The 19,224-nt window shown below is 45.8% G+C and overlaps 1 protein-coding gene across 5 annotated transcripts in view; it reads right to left on the bottom strand.

Annotated features, from left to right (window-relative positions):
• The window catches only part of ARHGEF12 (Rho guanine nucleotide exchange factor 12), an 88,245-nt gene that overhangs the window by 28,890 nt on the left and 40,131 nt on the right, over positions 1 to 19,224 (bottom strand). For all 5 annotated transcript variants that reach the window (XM_077306789.1, XM_077306790.1, XM_077306787.1 and 2 more), the window contains 12 exons: positions 16,328 to 16,426; positions 13,994 to 14,043; positions 13,282 to 13,339; positions 12,177 to 12,361; positions 10,873 to 10,950; positions 9,870 to 9,989; positions 9,247 to 9,381; positions 6,171 to 6,242; positions 2,888 to 2,980; positions 2,211 to 2,324; positions 1,151 to 1,249; positions 45 to 87 (listed from right to left, as the gene is read on the bottom strand). In XM_077306789.1, coding sequence (XP_077162904.1) covers positions 45 to 87; positions 1,151 to 1,249; positions 2,211 to 2,324; positions 2,888 to 2,980; positions 6,171 to 6,242; positions 9,247 to 9,381; positions 9,870 to 9,989; positions 10,873 to 10,950; positions 12,177 to 12,361; positions 13,282 to 13,339; positions 13,994 to 14,043; positions 16,328 to 16,426 — 1,146 coding nt within the window. The remainder of the gene's footprint in view (positions 1 to 44; positions 88 to 1,150; positions 1,250 to 2,210; positions 2,325 to 2,887; positions 2,981 to 6,170; positions 6,243 to 9,246; positions 9,382 to 9,869; positions 9,990 to 10,872; positions 10,951 to 12,176; positions 12,362 to 13,281; positions 13,340 to 13,993; positions 14,044 to 16,327; positions 16,427 to 19,224) is intronic.

Below are 19,224 nucleotides of genomic sequence, written 5' to 3'. Positions count from 1 at the left end.
TCTCAACAAGGGTATGTGTCATGCAAAATGTAAAACAACTTTACCTAGATCTACAGAAATTTCATCCGGAACTGGGACCTTCAGATTCTGCAATAATAAAAGCACAACTGAAAAGAACTGGAAAAAAAAATTAACTTCATTTCTTCTGTGGACTCAAAATATGCATTTGCTTCACTCGAACGCACCCCCTCTTCCACCCCAAGCCATAGTCTAAGGTGTATGCATGAAAGCCCATGTGCATGGTGGTGGTGGGGGGGGGGGCAGCAACCATATCAGCTTTTAGGAAACTCACAGTTTCTTGAAGCAAGAACTAAGGGCAGAAGAACTATGGATAAAAATGACTCTGTCTTAGACATTTGAGGGGATAAGTGTATCTGACGGCAGTCAAGTGGGTAATCTGCTGACCAACCCATCAGCTTTATTCTGGTTCTCTAGATCCCATGATGTTTCTGCCCAGTGGTGGGAAAGTGTACCCGAATGAGAATAAGCCACAGAGAAGGGATGCCCTCCCTCAAGAATGATTGGGACGGTGATCTATACTGCTGTGGACAGCTTATTTTATGCGATTTCTGTACCACTTAATGTACCATGTTAGTATTTATGCTATGTTTCCATTTCTTTCTGGCAGTTCCAGACTTAGAAACACAGAATCACAGAGTTGGAAGGCTCCACATGGCCCAACCCCCTGCTCAATGCAGGATCAGCTTCAAGCAGCCCTGACAAGGCCTCATCCAGCTGCTTCTTCATTGTACATTGAACGTCCCATTCTAGTGATTGTGCTGCCCCACTACGGGTCATGTGCCTTGAGTCCCACTGAGAAAGGCGGATTATAAATAACAAAAATAAATAAATTACTCTTCCTGAACAGCAGGATTGTTTGGCTTCAGGGCCCTTTTAACACTCAAAACCAAAATCAGGGGTAGTCAACCTGTGGTCCTCCAGATGTTCATGGACTACAATTCCCAAGAGCCCCTGCCAGCGTTTGCTGGCAGGGGCTCATGGCAATTGTAGTCCATGAACATCTGGAGGACCACAGGTTGATTACCCCTGACCTAAATGACTTTCCTATGAAGAAGAAGAACAAAGCACATGCAGCTGCAATTAGGCAGAGACGCAGAGATATCAATTGTGCATCTGCTTGGAGACCTACCGCCGCTCGCTCCAGGAAGAACTGATTAAACTCTGTGAAAACCCGACGAGTCTCTTTGGAGTTGGTCTGCTTGTACAGGTCCGCAAAGAGATAGCAAAGCTGTGGGGGGAGGGGGAAAATGTCACAGTATAGGAAGCAGAGAGAGGAGAAGATGAAGAAGAGATGGCTTTTTTTATACCCCGCTTTTCACTACCTGAAGTCTCAAAGTGGCTTCCAATCGCCTTCCCTTCCTCTTCCCACAACAGACACCCTGTGAGGGAGGTGGGGTTGACAGAGCCCTGACAGCACTGCTCTAGGAGAACAGCACTATTCGGGACTGTGATGAGCCCATGGTCACCCAGCTCGCTGGGTGGGGAATCAAAGTGGCTGGAGTGGGGAATCAAACCCGGCCCGACAGATTAGAAGCTGCCACTCTCAATCACCACACCAGGAGTTCTCAATGTGGGGGTCGCAACCCCTTGAGGGGTCGTTCGGCCCTTTCCTGGGGGTCGCAGAGACAGCTCGGCGGTGGTGGAGGCCGCATCATGGCACTGGCCTCCTCCGCACTGTCTCAAAGCTCATGGAAGTTGCGGAGATCACCAAGGCTGCGCGGAGGAGGCCAGCGCCACGGTGAGGAGCGGCGGCGGCAACACGAGCACAGGCACACCCGTGTGCACATGTCACCACCACCCTTGCTGTAGGGGTCTTGGCATTAGGGCGGTTGAGAACCACTGCACTACACCAAGCTGGCTCTACAGGTGAACGCAGCTCTACAGGTGAATGTCTCCTCTAGACTTTGGGTGATATTCTCAAAGGATTGACAGTGAAATGAGCATAGAATGGAAGACGTCTACACTCGGTGTTACCATGGAGGGCTCCAATTCAGACAAAGATCAAGAAGTTGCGACTTAATTGTACGCTGTGCAACATGCCTAATTTCAGCAGGGGGAATAAAACCCTCGGAATTCCCTCCCCCCAGTTACATCTGTACTGCATTAGCAGCATCCAGAGCTGTGCTATGTGGGGATCCAGTACACACTACACCCACGCTGGAGGAGTGCTTGTAAGCTGACCCTCTTACCAGAGAAGCAGGGTCAAACTGGGACACAACATGATGCAGGAAGACAGCCAGGTGAGCCGGGCGATTTTTCAGCAACTCTATGTTTTGGAAACAGCTGCTGTACTGCCCGTTCATCTGTACAGAGAGAGGAGAAGTTATCGGAAATGGCCCTGAGCAGATGGGCGGTCCCCTATTTGGCCTCTCAGGAAAAGCTAGACACAAGTTTGCTTCCTGTTCTTTCCATGCCAGTCTGTAGTCCCACACAAGGCAATCCTAGTTAAATATAAATGTGGAACAAATTATGTCTCTCCCCCAACGCATAAAGGTGCAGTCAGCCAAAATGCCTTCAAAGATTCTTGCTGAAATAGTGCACTAGCAGGGCTAAAAGCTAATTAAACCAGAAAAGTCAATAAGACCTATAAGTTCTGCCAGGTCACAAATTAGCGTGCTTGGGGGAGGCAGGGGCAGCCGTCTGTACTGATCCCAAACACAATTATTGCTGGTTATCAATGAATTCCCTTAACAGGTACCTGAATTTTAAGCATTTTCTGTTGAAAGGCAGCCCGTAAATATCCTAAACAAACAAAATGGGTTTTCAGAGGCAAACTCTTTACCCTCTCAAAAGTGGTGAGCAGTGGGGAAAGATCACAAAGCAACAATACTTGAAAAAACCAGCAGAGAATCTTTAAAACCTTCACCTGTTCATGTTCAGCGTCAAAGTCATCATCTTCGGCTCCTATGATTGGAGGTGCTGTGCGAGAGGAGGGACTTCCGATACTGGACTGAGAATCCTGGCCAAATGAAGAAAAATAGGTTGTTACTCGGATTAAAATCTCTGCCTGCTGAAGTAAGCAAAAACATGTACAGGAAAAACTTTGCTATCTGGCATTTGATTATCCAGAATGCTCAGTGAGCCAGTGCCATCCTGTGGGCAAGTTTAGCCACTGCACCACTGCAGTTTTAGGCATGCCTGTGTCCTGCTCCCACCTTTCCCACCAGCCAGCTTGCTGCCTCTAGCCATTGCTAGGATTTTGACAGCTGGGGGCTACCAGCCAATGGTAGCCTTAGGTGCCTTGGGTGCCTTAGCTAGCAGACTCTCATGAAGCTGGCCCGCCTGCTGCCTAACAAGTAGGATGGCCCCATGGCTCAGGAGGAAGGAGAAGGTGGGGGGAGCTGTCACCATGGTGTTCCCAGTGGGGTGGGTCATGTGGCTGAGATAGGAGGCGGGTAGAGCAATGAGTTCGAGTATCCAGCAACCCCTATTATCCATGTGTGCTGGCTAACAAACCTTGGGCTGTAACCAGAAATGACATTTTTAATCTTGGCAATTAAGACTTTTAAAATCTAAGTGGTTTCCAGTAGGCATGTGCAGAGTCAGAGTACCTTTATCAGCATAAACATGTGCAAAAAATATAATAATTCGGATCATTTCAGATGGTTTCAGCTAGGCACAAATTATTTTGTATTGGCCACCACTGCTTCCAATGCTGAGGGGGAAAAGATTCTTGGTTTTTGTCTTTTCCCCCAGCCCCTGGAAACAACAGAGTTTGGATGGGAGCACCCTATTTGGGTGCCCATAAAATTGGACCCCCAATCTTTTTTTAACTCAGGGGTTCTTTTGAGGAGAGGCTCCTGCTATACTGCAAACTTGGTGCCTCTACTTCAACAAATCCCCCCATCCTGGCCACAGAATAAACGAGAAAGGAAAAAATTGGTCCCTTTAAACTGGCATCCAAATCATGGGTTCAGCCATGGTTAATCCAAGCAGTTTAGCTTAAGGGGAAGTGCATTTCAGATCGGATTTGTCCCAAATGCTTCTGAATCAATACTGATTTGAGTTCTTTTCAGAATATCCAAAACGAATTACAGTAGTTTCCAGTAGCACTTATTGACAAGACTGCTTCATTTGTTCAACATCGTTTATACTATGCTCCACAAGAAGGGCCAATGCAAAAGTACTCTGCACCAAAGGTTCACACCAAAATTCAGGAAGCAGAGTTCTTAAAATCCATTCCTTCGGAACGCCTCATTTCATCTAAACGGCTCCCTTGGCAAAATTTATTCTCAATTTATTCTCAACCAGAAGATCTGGGAGGAAGCCTCACAGATCAACTTTTTATCAATGATCTATGTGATGCATGGAGACAGCATAGAGGAATGTGGCTGAACGCAACAGGAGGAAACATGTGGGACACAGGAGTGTCTGTTCCTGAGCCTTGGAAACCTTTACAGACACTCCTCCACACACACATAAAGGTAAAGGTAAAGGTATCCCCCGTGCAAGCACCGAGTCATGTCTGACCCTTGGGGTGACGCCCTCTAGCGTTTTCATGGCAGACTCAATACGGGGTGGTTTGCCAGTGCCTTCCCCAGTCATTACCGTTTACCCCCCAGCAGCAAGCTGGGGACTCATTTTACCGACCTCGGAAGGATGGAAGGCTGAGTCAACCTTGAGCCGGCTGCTGGGATTGAACTCCCAGCCTCATGGGCAGAGCTTTCAGACGGCTGCCTTACCACTCTGCGCCACAAGAGGCTCATGCCCACACACACATACATATTCTTAATACTCTTGTGAGGAATGCAGATATATTTTTGTCAATAGAAAAAAAAATGCACAATTTTCAGGTGTTTGGTCAGATTGTATATCCTGCACTGAACTGTGAAACATGAGCTAAGAAAGCAACTGTCCAGTGAAAGCAACTCTCAGTATAGTTTTTTCCTTGTGTCCGTTACCTTCTACAAAGTGGGGTAGTCAAACTACGACCCTCTGCTGGCAGGGTCTCATGGGAATTGTAGTCCATGGACATCTGGAGGGCCGCAGTTTGACTACCCCTGTGATACTGAAATACGAAGCTAATGTTTAGTCTGAAGCCTCAATCAACCTTCTGCACCAACTCTGTTCCTCCGAACAAACACGCCGGTTCTCCCCCGTGTCTCTCAAAGTGGAATCTGGCCCAAGCATGACTTCAAAAGCTGCCTCTCAAGTTCAAGGGCACAGCAGGGAACGGCAGAAAACACTTGAGGCTCCCACGCTACCCTCCCTGCCCACTAAGGTACACATCGCAGGCATGCCTGCCAGCGACTCAGCACACAAACAAGGCTGAGTCAGAACAGCGCTCCACCTGTTGGACTAGTGCCGGCTACACCTGGCAGCAGTTCTCGGTATGCTCAGTCGAAGGGCTTTCTCGACCCTGCTTGAGATATTTTAGCTAGAGAAGGAGCCTCACACATTCAGCACGGGCTCTTGCAACACAGCTCAGCTTCCTTTACCACTAAAGCTTTTGCGGAGGGATGATTTGTCAACAGTCAGTGAAATTACCGGACACGAAATAAAATGTTTGGGAATGTTCAAGGGAGACAACCTGAAATCTAGCTCCTGACACAAACGTTCAGTCCCTCAGATTTAAGCAGCCCCAATGCCTACAAAAATGTCTACAGACATTCAGAGGTGGTTTGACATGGCTTGCCTCTGCATAGCAACCCCGGACTTCTTGGAGGTCTCCCATCCAAATAATAGCCAGGGCTGACTCTCCCTGCTTAGCTTCTGATGCAATCAGACTAGCCTGGGCTACCCAGACCAGGACAGCAGCACTTTAGGGATCAACAAGAGCCAAAGCTTCCTTTGTCAGACAATCTGTGAGGTGGGTGAGGCTGAGAGAGCCCTGATATCACTGCTCAGTCAGAACAGCTCAGTCAGTGCTGTGGCGAGCCCAGGGTCACCCAGCTGGCTGCATGTGGGGGTGTGCAGAATCAAACCCGGCATGCCAGATTAGAAGTCCACACTCCTAACCACTACACCAAGCCAATATGGCTGCACTCTGAAACAAAAAATCAGGAACTGAAATAGATTAGCCTTCTGCAGACTGGAGATTCAAAACTAATTAGCACCTAAAGGGGGAAAAGCATCATATGTAAGAACAGTGGCTGTCAGCAGAAAAATGACCACTGAAGTGGCCATCCAAATTGTCATTGTTTCCTTACAGAATCTTGGATCTCACTCTTCTCTGGGCTCTCCTCCAAGGAGGTCCGCTCCTTCAGGCCACTCCGGGGACTCTGGGGAGGAGAAGAAACACATTTCTGCTCGGTGCTTGCTCAGTCAAAAAAAAAAAAAGGAACTTCAACAACAACAAACAGATGATCACACAAATGCATGTGTAACCAGTACATCAGGAAAGTCTAAGCACCTTGTGGTCTCTTTAAATGAATGTTATCTGGCTGAGATAGGTGTAAGCAGCCAAAAGCGAGCCTCACACCTGAGTTATGGGTATGTCCAATTACCATGCCATTTTGGTTAGAAATTACTAGACAAATTGATTTTACGCTAGAATGTTGATTGGAGCTTTATGCGCTTTTTTGTAAGACTGGGGCAGGCTAATGTTTAACAGACTAGTCTCTTAAGATAAAATTTAATGCAAGGGCTGGCACTTTAAAACTTTAAAAAAGTGTAATCAGGACCAAGTCACAATGTTTTAAACATTTCTTTTCAAAAAAACAACCCTAGTTCGGGTGCAAGCTGCCACCGGCAGGTTGCCTGACCAAACCTGAAGTTAGTGCAGCCATGCCCGTGGCTGGCTTCATACCTTCCCTGCCACCTTAGGAGTCTGTTCTCGCCAGGGTGATTTCCTGCACCTGAGGCCCTTTGGCTTGCTTCTTACTCTTGACTGCTTTGGGGAGGGAATACACTAAGTCTTTTTTCTCCTTTGGAAATGAAAGCTGGACAAATCCTTTCCAGACACCACAATGCCAGTTTTGGTATTATACAAAAACTCCTGGACTGAACGGATTGCCTCTGGAGGACTACAGCAAGCAGCTGCTCGTGATCACAGGAAGCCCCACTCAACACCAGTCTGGAGCAGCCTCGGGTCTTGCATTGCCTACAGACCATATGACAATTACAGCAGATCTGTTCTGCTCAGGATGTGGACTGTTCCACTCAGTATGGCGGGGAGGAGGGATTAAAGGAAACATTGACTATAGCCCTTCTGTAAAAAAAGTAATCCAACGCAGATCCCTGAAAGATGAGCAAGGATTTGATGACCAAGTGTTGAGGGTCTGAAACTTCCAAAGTGCAGGACAACCATAAATAAACTTCTCCCTCCACCGCGCTCCTCTGAATAGGGATGAGATAAGAAATGCCTTTTGATGACCTGAAAACACTCTGCATTGGGCTGCATGGATTCAAAAGGCTGGCTTCAGCAGAGTTTGTTAGGGATCTAAAGCTGGAGGCGGACGGTTACTCGTTCACATCTGTGGAGCAGCTTTCATACACAGATACCAAAAGTAGTTAAGTCCTGCATGTTCCACAATGGGGGAACAAAGAAAAATCTGCAACAGTTGTGAAAACAGAGGGAGAAGGAGCGGCATAAAAACTCAAAACATCAATATAGCTAAGAACAACATCCCCTGAGCCCCAATTTTCATGCATCAGCCTGGAGATGGCTTAATCAGAGGCCAAACAGGGCGCTTTGGTGAGGGGAATTAGCTGTCCTCTACTACAGGGTAGTCAACCTGTGGTCCTCCAGATGTTCATGGACTACAATTCCCATGAGCCCCCTGCCAGCAAATGCTGGCAGGGGGCTCATGGGAATTGTAGTCCATGAACATCTGGAGGACCACAGGTTGATTACCCCTGCTCTGCTATACTGATGAGCCTCTTGTGGCGCAGAGAGGTAAGGCAGCAGGCATGCAGTCTGAAAGCTCTGCTAATGAGGCTGGGAGTTCGATCCCAACAGCCAGCTCAAGGGTGACTCAGCATTCCATCCTTCTGAGGTCGGCAAAATGAGTACCCAGCTTGCTGGGGGGTAAACGGTAATGACTGGGGAAGGCACTGGCAAACCACCCTGTATTGAGTCTGCCATGGAAACGCTAGAGGGCGTCATCCCAAGGGTCAGACATGACTCGGTGCTTGCACAGGGGATACCTTTACCTTTACTATACTGTTAGTTAAATGTTTAATGTAATGAACAATACTCTGTTAAGAGCTAGAAAGAGATTGGGGGTGTACAAGAAGGAACACCTCCTCATAGCACACTACCCCATCATTTGAGTCATCCTAACGCCATAATGAGTTCTGTAGTGTTATTTCTCTCGCCATTCTCTAGAAGAGACTCCCCTAGCTAGGTCTTCTCTGCCCCGTAACTGAATTCACGCCAGGAAACCCCAGATTTGAAAAACTTGGCACACCTTTTCCCAGGCTGCCAAAGACGACCCATGCGTCAAATTTCCTTACAGCACTATGTTCAGTATTTGGCTCTCCTTCACATTTCAGCCTTTGAAAACCAGGTGGGGCAGCAGGTGCACACGCCTCAGGAAAACTTTATGGGACTGAAATGGGAGTATGCAAACTTGGGGAGGACAGAAACTGTGGCAGAGACATGAACTGAAAACCACTGGGCTTGAATCCCAGCACAGCCAGGCAGCTCCTAGTCTCTTGCTCCCAGCCTGGACCACTTCACGTGCTTAGAAACATAGAACCATAGAGCTGAAAGGGACCTCAAGGGTCATCTAGACCGAATACTAGGAAATTCACAAGGATCTCCACACCCCTGCTCCATGCCCAGAGGAAGGTTAAAAAAACCTCCAGGATTCCCTGGGCCAATCTGGTCCGGAGAAAAATTCCTTTGTGACCCCAAAGTGGTGATCGGTCTTTCCCTGGGCATAAAAAAAGGGGACACAAGAGCTGAGCACTGGCTCCCTCCCTCCCTCTTAAGATCCTGCTAAAGTCACAGCACCAACCTCCTTGTCACATGGGGAAAAACTCCAGGGGAGGAAAGCCCACCATCCCCTGAGGAAGCCTGACTGCCATGGAGTTCTTTGTAATGTTTTGCAGAAGAAGAAGAAGAAGATGGAAGTGGGGTAACACTAACAGCAACTCTTGAAGAACTGTCCAGGGGCAGCTGCCACCAAGGCAACCATGACAGCCTCAAAGCAGGTATCGCTAACCACGGAAAGGACCACTGTACAGTTTCCCAATAAGCCTATCTGAGCTGCAGGGGGAAAACTTCACTGATCAAGCCAACTGCTGCCTGTAGGCGTTCCAGCACCAACCGGGACTCACCTCGGCCGTGTCGCTGTTCGACTGGGAGCCTTCGCCAAAGCTGCAGTCTCCTCTGATCAGCCTTTCCCCACTCTCAGCTTCTACCTCGCTGAACTGCAAAGACTCTGTGGCAGGTTTGAAAGACAAAACTCCATCCTGAAAGCAGAGAAGCGGCATCTATAAAATGCAGTGTTTGTTTCCTATTAACAGCTCTTTTTTCATAGACAAAATGTGCCTACATTTTGCCAGGTGTCTCATCGGTGGAATTTGCACCTTAAAAAGCAAACAAACTACTCAGCTTTTGAAGGCTACACAGATAGGGACAAAGGGTCAGAGGCAAAGTCTTTGCAAGTACACACAGCCTCTAATCTTCCTAGCAGACCCTCTGAAGAAAGAGCAGACAATTTCTCTTTACAGTCCTTTCATTTCTCCACAGGAGGCCACTGCCAACCACCCACCCACCCATCAATCAATCATCGTCTCCTTTGGGGAGCTCTATTAGAAGGAAGGCCAAGCCATTACCTTTGATTTACTGGGTTGGGCAGGCCTGTGGAAACTGGCATGAGAACAGCTGGGAATAACCTGCTCCCACACACGGTTCCCAGGTCAGATGGTCTGATCGGGGCTGCGAGTATTTGCATTACCTGAGTAGAACCTGTGGCTTTGTACAACTGCTCCTGCAGCTGAGGGATGTGCTTCTTGGCTTCCTGGATCTCCTTGAGTAGCCGGGGAGCAGGTGTACGGTTGTAGTCATCTTGCAAGATCTGAAAGGATTCAGAAGAGTGAGAGGAGCTGTCACTCTCCTGGCCTCCTGCCTCAATTTTTCTGATCAAGCTACCTGCACGCAACCCCATGTATTGCTTATGCTTAAGTTTATGTTTCCCAGGCTGTGTTCAAATGTTGCAGAAGCCCAACATTAAGTCAAGATGGGCATGAATCTGGCGCTGACGTGCTGAGTTCTCCTGCCTCCCTTCTTGCAGAGTGAGGTACAAACAGGGCATCAAAGAGAAAATGGACTCTGTCAAGCATCTGAACCGTGCTGGCTGTCCAAGTTCATTTTTTAAATGGGATTCTCTGCACAACGAGGAAGCGCACAAAAGGATGGCAACAAGCCTGGTTTCTGCATGTCCTGCCGTACTACTGGTTTTCTGTGATGTCTGAATGCAGGGAGAGAGTCGGGAGACAGAAGCCAGAATTCCTGCCCAACTATGAAAAGTTCACCAGTAATCCTCGGGCGAGAGCCAGTGTGGTGTACTCCTTATTTATACCTCAGCTCTTCCTCCAGAGGAACTTAGGGAGAAGACAAAATCCAGTGATGCTGCGTGCACACAACTGCCCAAAGACCACTTGGTAAGCTTTATACAGGATGGAGATTTTAAGCTAGGACTCCCTGGGTCAAGTCTCTAAGCACTGCACTCACTGGCCCCACCCCCCATGCCTCAAGGTAAGCATACTTTACATTGTTATGGCTTTCACTCCCCCCCCCCCCCCGCCCTGATCCTCTTCAAAAATATAAGGAAGCTTTGTGATTTCCACAATGACTAACTTTCATGTATTGTTGCTTAAAGCTCAGGCTTTTAAATGGCCCCTCTAGGAAGCAGAAGCTCGTTTCTCACATTTCCTTCCAGAATATCCTTCTTTTGGTACCTGCAATCGCTCCTGCTCCTTCTGCAACATCTTCCTCAAAATCTCCACTTTCTGGCTGTGAACAATATTGTTTTCTTCCTGATTAAAAAAAAAAAGCAGAAGAGGAGACATCCAGCTTTTATGCGCAAGGAAGGCTGGGCTGTTCTTACACAGACCCTCAACTAGGTCTTCAAGATCAGTTGCTGTGTTCAAGCATACTCTGGAGCACCTATATCCAAGTGGGTTTGTGTATAACAGGGGTAGTCAACCTGTGGTCCTCCAGATGTCTATGGACTACAATTGTAGTCCATGGACATCTGGAGGACCACAGGTTGACTACCCCTGGTGTATAAGACAAACCTGTTAGCCGGTATATTTTGATTTCTTAGATGTCACCCTTCTTTGCAGCTCCATTTCTACTTAATCCTCAGCAAAGACGTTGCCTGTGGCTGTTTAAAATGCTATTCAAATTCTTCTTAAATGGTTCTGGGTTAGCAGACCAGGTTAATGACAATTGTCATCATCCCAATCCCGGTCTGTTTAAAATTTTCACCAGTCAATTATAAGGGGGGTTTCAATAAGTGGAAAGACTTTAGATTTGGGAGACACCTTGATCTGATTAAAAGATATAAGGTAGTACCAGATGAAGAAATGTGTTTGAGAAGTGAAACAAGAACCTTAGCCTTAGTGTCTTAGTCTGAAGTTGTTGTTGTTGTTGTTGTTATGTGCGAAGTCGTGTCCGACCCATCGCGACCCCATGGACAATGATCCTCCAGGCCTTCCTGTCCTCTACCATTCCCCGGAGTCCATTTAAGTTTGCAAGTCTGAAGTTACAAGTTGCTTTTTAAAAATACAGCAGACTCCAATATGGTAATGTAGCATATGAACTATCACAAACATGAACAGACACAATTTGAACAGCTTGTAATGACATCAGACAAGGTCTACTCCATATTACGTAGACTGAAGTCTTAAGAATATTTTAGATGATAAAATATTGCCAGCAATTGGCCACATAAAAAAAAAATCCTTAGATTTTCCTTAGAAACGAACAGCTATGAAAAGCATAAGTAGAAAGGTGTAATTTCTCTTCCTTCATTTGTTTTTAATTTATGACTTAGGCATAATGTGTGCTTTGCATAGGTGTTCTGATTTGCTTTAGGATGCTTAGGGCTGATCCTACGTTGAGCAGGGGGTTGGACTAGATGGCCTGTATGGCTCTTTCCAACTCTATGATTCTATGATTACATACTGCTGTATTTTAATAAAAAAGAGTTTTTAAACCCAACCCTCTCCCCCCCCCCTCCAAGCCTGCTAGACCTTACCTCCATCAGCACTGGGCTGGTAATCCTCTCTGTGTTTCCGGATGCTCCTGGTGAGTGAGGAGATGTCGTGACAGGAGACATGCTGCTGGAGGCACAGGCTGCTGGATCCATTTCAGAATCAGCCAACAGAATCTGGGGCGACCCAGGTGGGCGCCCTTGCACAGTAAGAGCTACATAGGAACCCGCTGCAGAGAGAAGACAAAGTCCCGTGAGTTTTTTCCTCCCCTTCCAACTCCCCTAGACAGGACAGCCTGTCAGATAATCAGTTCCTCGGTCCTCAAGACTTGTCAGATATAAACTTCACTGGATGGGGAAACAATGGCGAGAAACCAGAAAAGTTTCATCATTAAATATTGACATGAGTTTTTGACATATGCTGAAGGAATAAGCATGAAAAAAATACACCGCATCTTCTCTTGAATTGGCTGCCTCCTATTCAACTGAGGGCATACCTGGCACTCTTACAGTCAAAGGGAATGGATCCACTGCAGGATTTGACCCGTGCCCAGAACTCACCCAGCATACAACTGCATCATTGGCAGAATCAAAACAGAGAACCGAGTGATCCCACTGATGGGTTTTGCCAATGTGAGGGGCACATGAATCAGTAAACGACATTCACCCAGCAAGCACAAGTTTGCCTTGCACCAAATCATTAGTTACATTTATTTAAAGATGACATGTGTCAGCCTATCATTCAACAAGCTTTGGCCTTAGTGCAGCACATGACGTCAGGTAGAAACGCAGCCTTTGTACAGACTGAATAACAAAACTCAGGGAGATGGGAACAGTACGTTTGAAGGACCGGCTGATAAGCAGCCCAGTTTTCTACAAACTGTGGCTACAAAACATGAGTGGAGGTTGTACACGAATGAAAATAAGTTCAGCCATCCGCAGCATCTTTAACACCTCTCTAAATTACTGCGGGTACCATTTTACATTGCACTTGAATGCACCTCGAGGTCTTTAGACAGGTAATATGGCTAAAATCCATTTCCTAACACGCCTCCTGACTACGTCGGGGCAATTCATCTTCCACCGCTCAACCCATGCACATCCCAAGGGCTCCGCTGGGATTAAAAATAGTTGCACGGAATTTACTCACACTTTATCAGCTTCACCACCTCCAAATGGTTTGAATGTGTTACCAGTGTCCCGTTCACCTAGGCAAAGAAAACAGACTCATCCATTTGACGCTAGACAGGGTGACATGAACGATCTCTGCCCTTCAAAAGAAGTCTTGGTTTCACATCCTCCATGTTCTTCAAGAAGACGTCCCTTGAAATCAAAAAGTCTAGACAAGAAGACTAAGGCCCTGTAAAAAACTCCTTGAGCACAGAGATCAGACGTTTCATGTGACAACAGCAAAACTTCTGCAAGTATCCTTTGTATGCTAATTTTCAACCCAATGCCTAAATTACTTGCTTGTGGCACTGACAAAGAGCTGCCTGAAAAGCTGAAGGGAATCCAAATGCTTAGTCATGAAGCAGAAGTCCTGGCTACCCCTTCCCCCACCCGTCCCAAGGCTTACAGTTACGGCCCTTTGAGCAGACATGAAATTGAAACCTTGTGCGACGTGCATCAGCTTTACAAAGCAAGGTTATGAAACTGGAGTGCTTTCCGCGAAAAAGTAAGCGTCTGGCAACAGGACCTCTCCTGCTTACTGCCAATTCTAAATATAGGAAAATACACAGTGCCTCAAATGTTCCTGAGAGGTAACTTTTGGCAAAACACTGTTGTACTGATGGGGACCACTGAAGCATTCCTGTCTCTTGCCAACAGCAATCTAATCTTCTGACGACACTGAGTGTTCCTACCTTAATGATTCGGTCACCAGTCTGGACTCCAGCCCGCATGGCTGCTCCATCTAAAGAAGGGAAGAACCAGCCACTTAGGAATTCAACCAATTTTTGTTTTCAGCATTTTCCTGTTCTGGACTCCAAGGAAAATAAACCTTCCCTTTCAGATTATGCAAGGGCCAAACTTCAGCAAACACAGAACATGCTGTGTACCCCTGTCTGGATCCCCACTAGCACCAGCTGCTGCTGACCTTGCAGGTCTCTCAAGTACTGCTGCTTCTCCACATCAGACAGATCAACTGCAAGACCAGCACAAGACACTGAATCTACACTGCAGGAAGTCCTCAAGGGAAGCTTACCATACTTCCACTTTGTGGCTTGAAACCTATAAGGTGGTAAGTTGCTATGCAGAGACATCAACTGACACCCATAGAAGTCCTTCCTCTATCTCACAGAAGTGACCCCGGCATCTATAAGATCCCAAGGCCCTAATTAATTAAGGCAACTGGCCCAATCTGAACCTAAGAGTTCTGACATGGCTCAGATTATGAAATAACTTCTGATCAAGGTGGTTTCTGGAGCCAAACAGCTATCCTGCAGGGTATATCACCAGCAAGGTAATATTACTCCTAGCACACAGGTTGCAACAGCTATAAGCAAACCTCTTTACCACTTTTTAAAAACCCTGCCTTTTCTACGAAGTGCTCAGGACAGCGTTTATGGTTCCCTCCCTCCCAATTTTGTCCTCAAACAAACCTGTGAAAGACATCGGGCTGAGAGAGACTTGTCCAAAGCCAGAGTCAAGTCAAGCAGCCATATTGGCCTGAAGCAACCGAACAAAGTTTGAATCCTGTGGCAGCTTTAAAACCAACAAAGCTCATTGCTGAGTATAAGCTTTTGTGTGCAGGCACATTTCATTCGAGTCTGATGACGTATGCATGCACACAAAAGCTTGTACCTAGAATTAACCTCAGTTGGTCTTAAAGCTGCCACTGAACTCAAACTGTGTCCAAAGTCAAGTCAGTGAGCTTCATGACGGAATGGGAATTTGACCATGCCAGGTGCTAAGCTAACATACTAAATGCTATACTGCACTGGCCTCTCCTTCTAGGTTGAAACGTAACTCCTGGACTACTCTTTGCTAGAATAATTGGGCTACTTGACAATTGATTTTTGCACTTGGGCAAGATAGCCAAATATTTGCACTGCCTATAAGCTAGGAAGTAAATGTCAACTTTCACGGCTATTCTTTAAAAATGCGTGTAAGATGGAAAACAATTTCCCCTGAACGTATATTTATATTAAGAGGTGGGGTGGGGTTATGGAGTGAAGGGAAAAATGCATGCTTGTTTCACATCACCGGTAGTTCCAAACTTTTAAAATCCTAACGCGCTGGTTACGGAATGTCCCATTTGTCGATTGTGCTGACTCACTATGCGTAATCTGTCTCGAGTCCAAAGTCTGAGTCCTGTGGCACCTTTAAGTTTAAATATGGATATAAGCTTTTGTGTGCATGCTTATCCCCACTCTTAAACTTTGCTGGACCTAAAGGTGCCACTGGACTCAACTTTGTTTTATTGCTTCAGACCAACGCAGCTACCCTGAAAACCAGAAAGGGAAACCAAAACCCAGCCTGAACAGAAGTCAGAAGCCCAAAAGCTGAGCTGCAAAACAATATTAAAAAAACCATGACAAATATTTATTAAACAAAGTGCACTAATAATCTATTAAAAACAAAATAAAAGCAACACATATCTCACTGCACATGACAGAATAGACCAAAAGTGTTTCGACCCACAGGGGTCTTCCTCAGTGGCCAATATAGTGTGTGAGATGTTCTCTTCTATAAGATCAAAATCTAAAAGGCTTGCTGGGTGGCAAAGAAAAATCTGTTTGGTGTAGCTCCAACTTGTGATTCTAAAGTCTCTGGTTTGGAGCCCCCCTTTCTAAAATATGTATTATTATCTGAGGCTGCCACCCTCAGCTTTTGCCTAACTCTACATCAAGAGTATATTTCCATGTGTGTCAGTTCAACTTTTGGATTCCAAACAGCAAAAAGAAAGAAATGGCTTTTGATGCTGCTTCATCCGTTTCAGCTGTATCCAGGCTGCATATAACGTAAAACACCTCCTCAGACACACTAGGTGCAATGCCAGCCAAGTGCATTATTTCATGTGGGCTGAGCCACGAAACTGTGAGGCTGAGAACCAGAGACAAATTCAGCATTCTGCAGTATTAGCTCACATTACGTGCAGAGCTCAATGAATTGCATCTTTCTGTTACGAGCTCTCTATGTAAATTGCGCCAGTTTAAACGGAAGAACGCAAAGTGTCCCTTAGCAAGCCTACTCACCTTCCTTGACGGACTGCACAAACACCGGATTGTCTCCGCTGACGGTCAGCCCAAACCCATTTTCATCCCGCTGGATAATAACACAGCGCTGAACAAGACCTGTACAGGGGCAGGAAAAGCAAGACAAGGAGAGGGGTGTGGGCATCGGACCACAGCCTCACTCTGCTAGGAGATAACAGATCACAACTGGCAGGACGGAAGCTGTGTGGTCAGTGCAGGATAGGGGGCACAGAAAGAAAGAGGCCAGAAGCAAGGAAAACTACTAGAGCAGGTCGTGCTTTCAAGACTGGTCACATGACATGGAGGTACAGTACAGTGAGGGAGGATGTTCTGGATCATCAGCCACATTTCAAGACATCTTTGCGAGCAGAATTACTGAAGCACTCCACATACCTGTCCTTGAGCAGAGCATCTGCCATAAATCCCATCTCTTTCTTCAAAGCTGGGCAGAAAACCGGTTTGAATTGTCAAGAACATATTGCCATTATTGGCCAATTGGCCACCAAGAATCTACCAAAATACTTAAGGAGTGGAAGTTGGTTATGTGCTCCACATGGTCAAAGCAGCATAACTGAATGGATCAAAACCAATATATTGTGGCTAAATGGACCATTTTTAAATGTGTCCCTCCCAAAGAACTGTCAACATTATAGATGGATACCACCATTAAAGAGACATCCGTTTCCCAGGCACGCAGATTTTTACAATTTTATTGAGGTGCTTTTATAGTTTACAATCATACTGCAAAACAGTAGTCAAAAATCCAGCTTTGCTTATAAGTGAACAAGAATGTTGCCATGGGTGCCTGTCCAAAGTAGGTTGCACACAAATCCATGTAAGACTAGGTCATTTTATTCGTAAGGTGTTTCTTTTCTGTTTTCTTGTGTGTGAGTATGTATGCTTAGGTTACAGAAAATCACAGAATTATAGAGTTGGAAGAGGCCACACAGGCCATCTAGTCCAACCCCCTGCTCAATGCAGGATCAACCATGCTCTGTACAAATTAAAATCATGCCAAAATAAAATCCCCATCAAAATTAATCCAGAGCATGGTCAAAAGCAATTTTAAAGAATACTTTCATGCGCGTGGAAGATTTGTTTCCAAGAGGTTTCTTTTTCTAACGTTGCTCTGGTGCGGTGCTCTGTTGTGCTTCTGTGGTAAGACAACAAAATAACACACCCTCTTTTCTCAGACATTTCATGGGAATGGAGCCCAAGTCATAACGGGTCTTCAGTGTAACAAGAGTGGAATTGAGGCATCTAGCTCATTCTCTAATGAAGAACAGTTTGGAAATTTTCTGTAGGCCTCAAGCTGCTTTAGTCACATGCAGGAATCTGATCCACTGGGCGACAGCATTGCTGTTGAAAAGCAAACTGCATGAGCATCTGTGCAAATATCAGTGAAGTGGTACCATTGGAGCCTGGTGTCATTTTGTGTTTTATCTCATCCAATTTTAACCCCCACCAAAAAAGGACCCATGAAAAAAGGGGTGTTTCTCAGGTATAGAAAAAACACAATCAGCTTCACTGAGAGCCTAAATTATGGAAGTGCTCTTTGGCTTGCTGGTACCAACCATATTGCTAATGTATATTAAGTCACCTAGGACAGATCCAGAAGGGTGGCATCCTCTGCCTTCTGCAGTATCAAATGCTGCTGTCTGCCTTCACCTCCTTTGACATGACTGAATGTCTCTAAGCCTTGCCTCAACAGATGATGCCAAAGGGCAGGGTGTGGGGAAGGGAACAAGAATGTTTTTAAACTTGCCTAAGAAATATTAGAGTTTTATGAGGAAGGCCTTAGCTTAATCTTGCTAGCAAAAACCTTATAAATTTCACTGTCTTGCAAAGGTAAGGCAACTCTATTTTTGTACATATTTGTTCGGATTCTTCAGAACCATTATGGATCACACATTTTTTCTGTGAACAGGCTCTGTGCTTACAGGAAATGGCACAAATTCATAGAAAAATGTTTAAAAGCACTTCAGTGAGTGAGCACAAAATGGAAGGCTTTGTAATTAAGGACAAGGAGTTTGAGACAGACTTGGGAAAACTGAATGATATGGAATACATCGAAATATTTGTTAATTAAGCTTTAAGAGCATAAGAAGCTAGTGGTGACATTTAAGTTGGTTCCAATGCAAAGACTAATTAAGAACCAAGCCAGATGCACCAGGAGGTTTAGGAACTGAAATGAGTTGGGTACAATCCACATATTGTTGACTTTCAGCCCCTAATCTCATTCAGAAGTCTCATGTAACTATTGAAGAGCATGACTGACACAGTGGAATTCTAGGATACTCTGTCCACTGATTCCGCTCTTTCAGCGGAAATGCTTTATATCCAATCAGGAAGAGATCATAATAACCACCAGACAGCCACTACTCTGACACCATATTATAACTGATGAGTAAGAATGGAGTGATATTTCAAATGGCATGGACAGATCTAACAAGGACACCAGCGATCATGCTCCCCAGGAGCAATTTTGCCACCACATATCGGATGCTCTATCGCTTTCCTCCCAAAACAGCAAACCAGAGACCAGCTGGATCTATTCTCAACTTGTCCTTCCCATTAGAATGTATGGGAAGAACAATCAGCAGAAAAGAATTGCAAAAACAGCTGCCAGAAGCCAGACTGACATGAGTCAGAGACTTGGGGACAACCAAGTGACAAATGACCTTGAATAATTCAGCTGTCTGAACAATTCAGAATGCTGTCTGATTTGTCCCAAGTATTCTAACTAACAATGCTCTAGTCATCTCTAACCCAAATTCATTTCCTCTTGCCCAGCTCCCTCATAAACCATGACAGATAGTACACCAAGAAAGTAGGAGGATACTATTTTGGGTTGCATCCTATTATGTATGCTTAAATTTTGGTCTTGTAAGATGCCT

The sequence above is a fragment of the Paroedura picta genome, chromosome 12, assembly GCF_049243985.1.
Source record: "Paroedura picta isolate Pp20150507F chromosome 12, Ppicta_v3.0, whole genome shotgun sequence".
NCBI classification, from domain to species: Eukaryota; Metazoa; Chordata; class Lepidosauria; order Squamata; family Gekkonidae; genus Paroedura; species Paroedura picta.
Note: the sequence above shows the minus strand (reverse complement) of the source record. Positions and strands in the feature narration are given on the sequence as shown.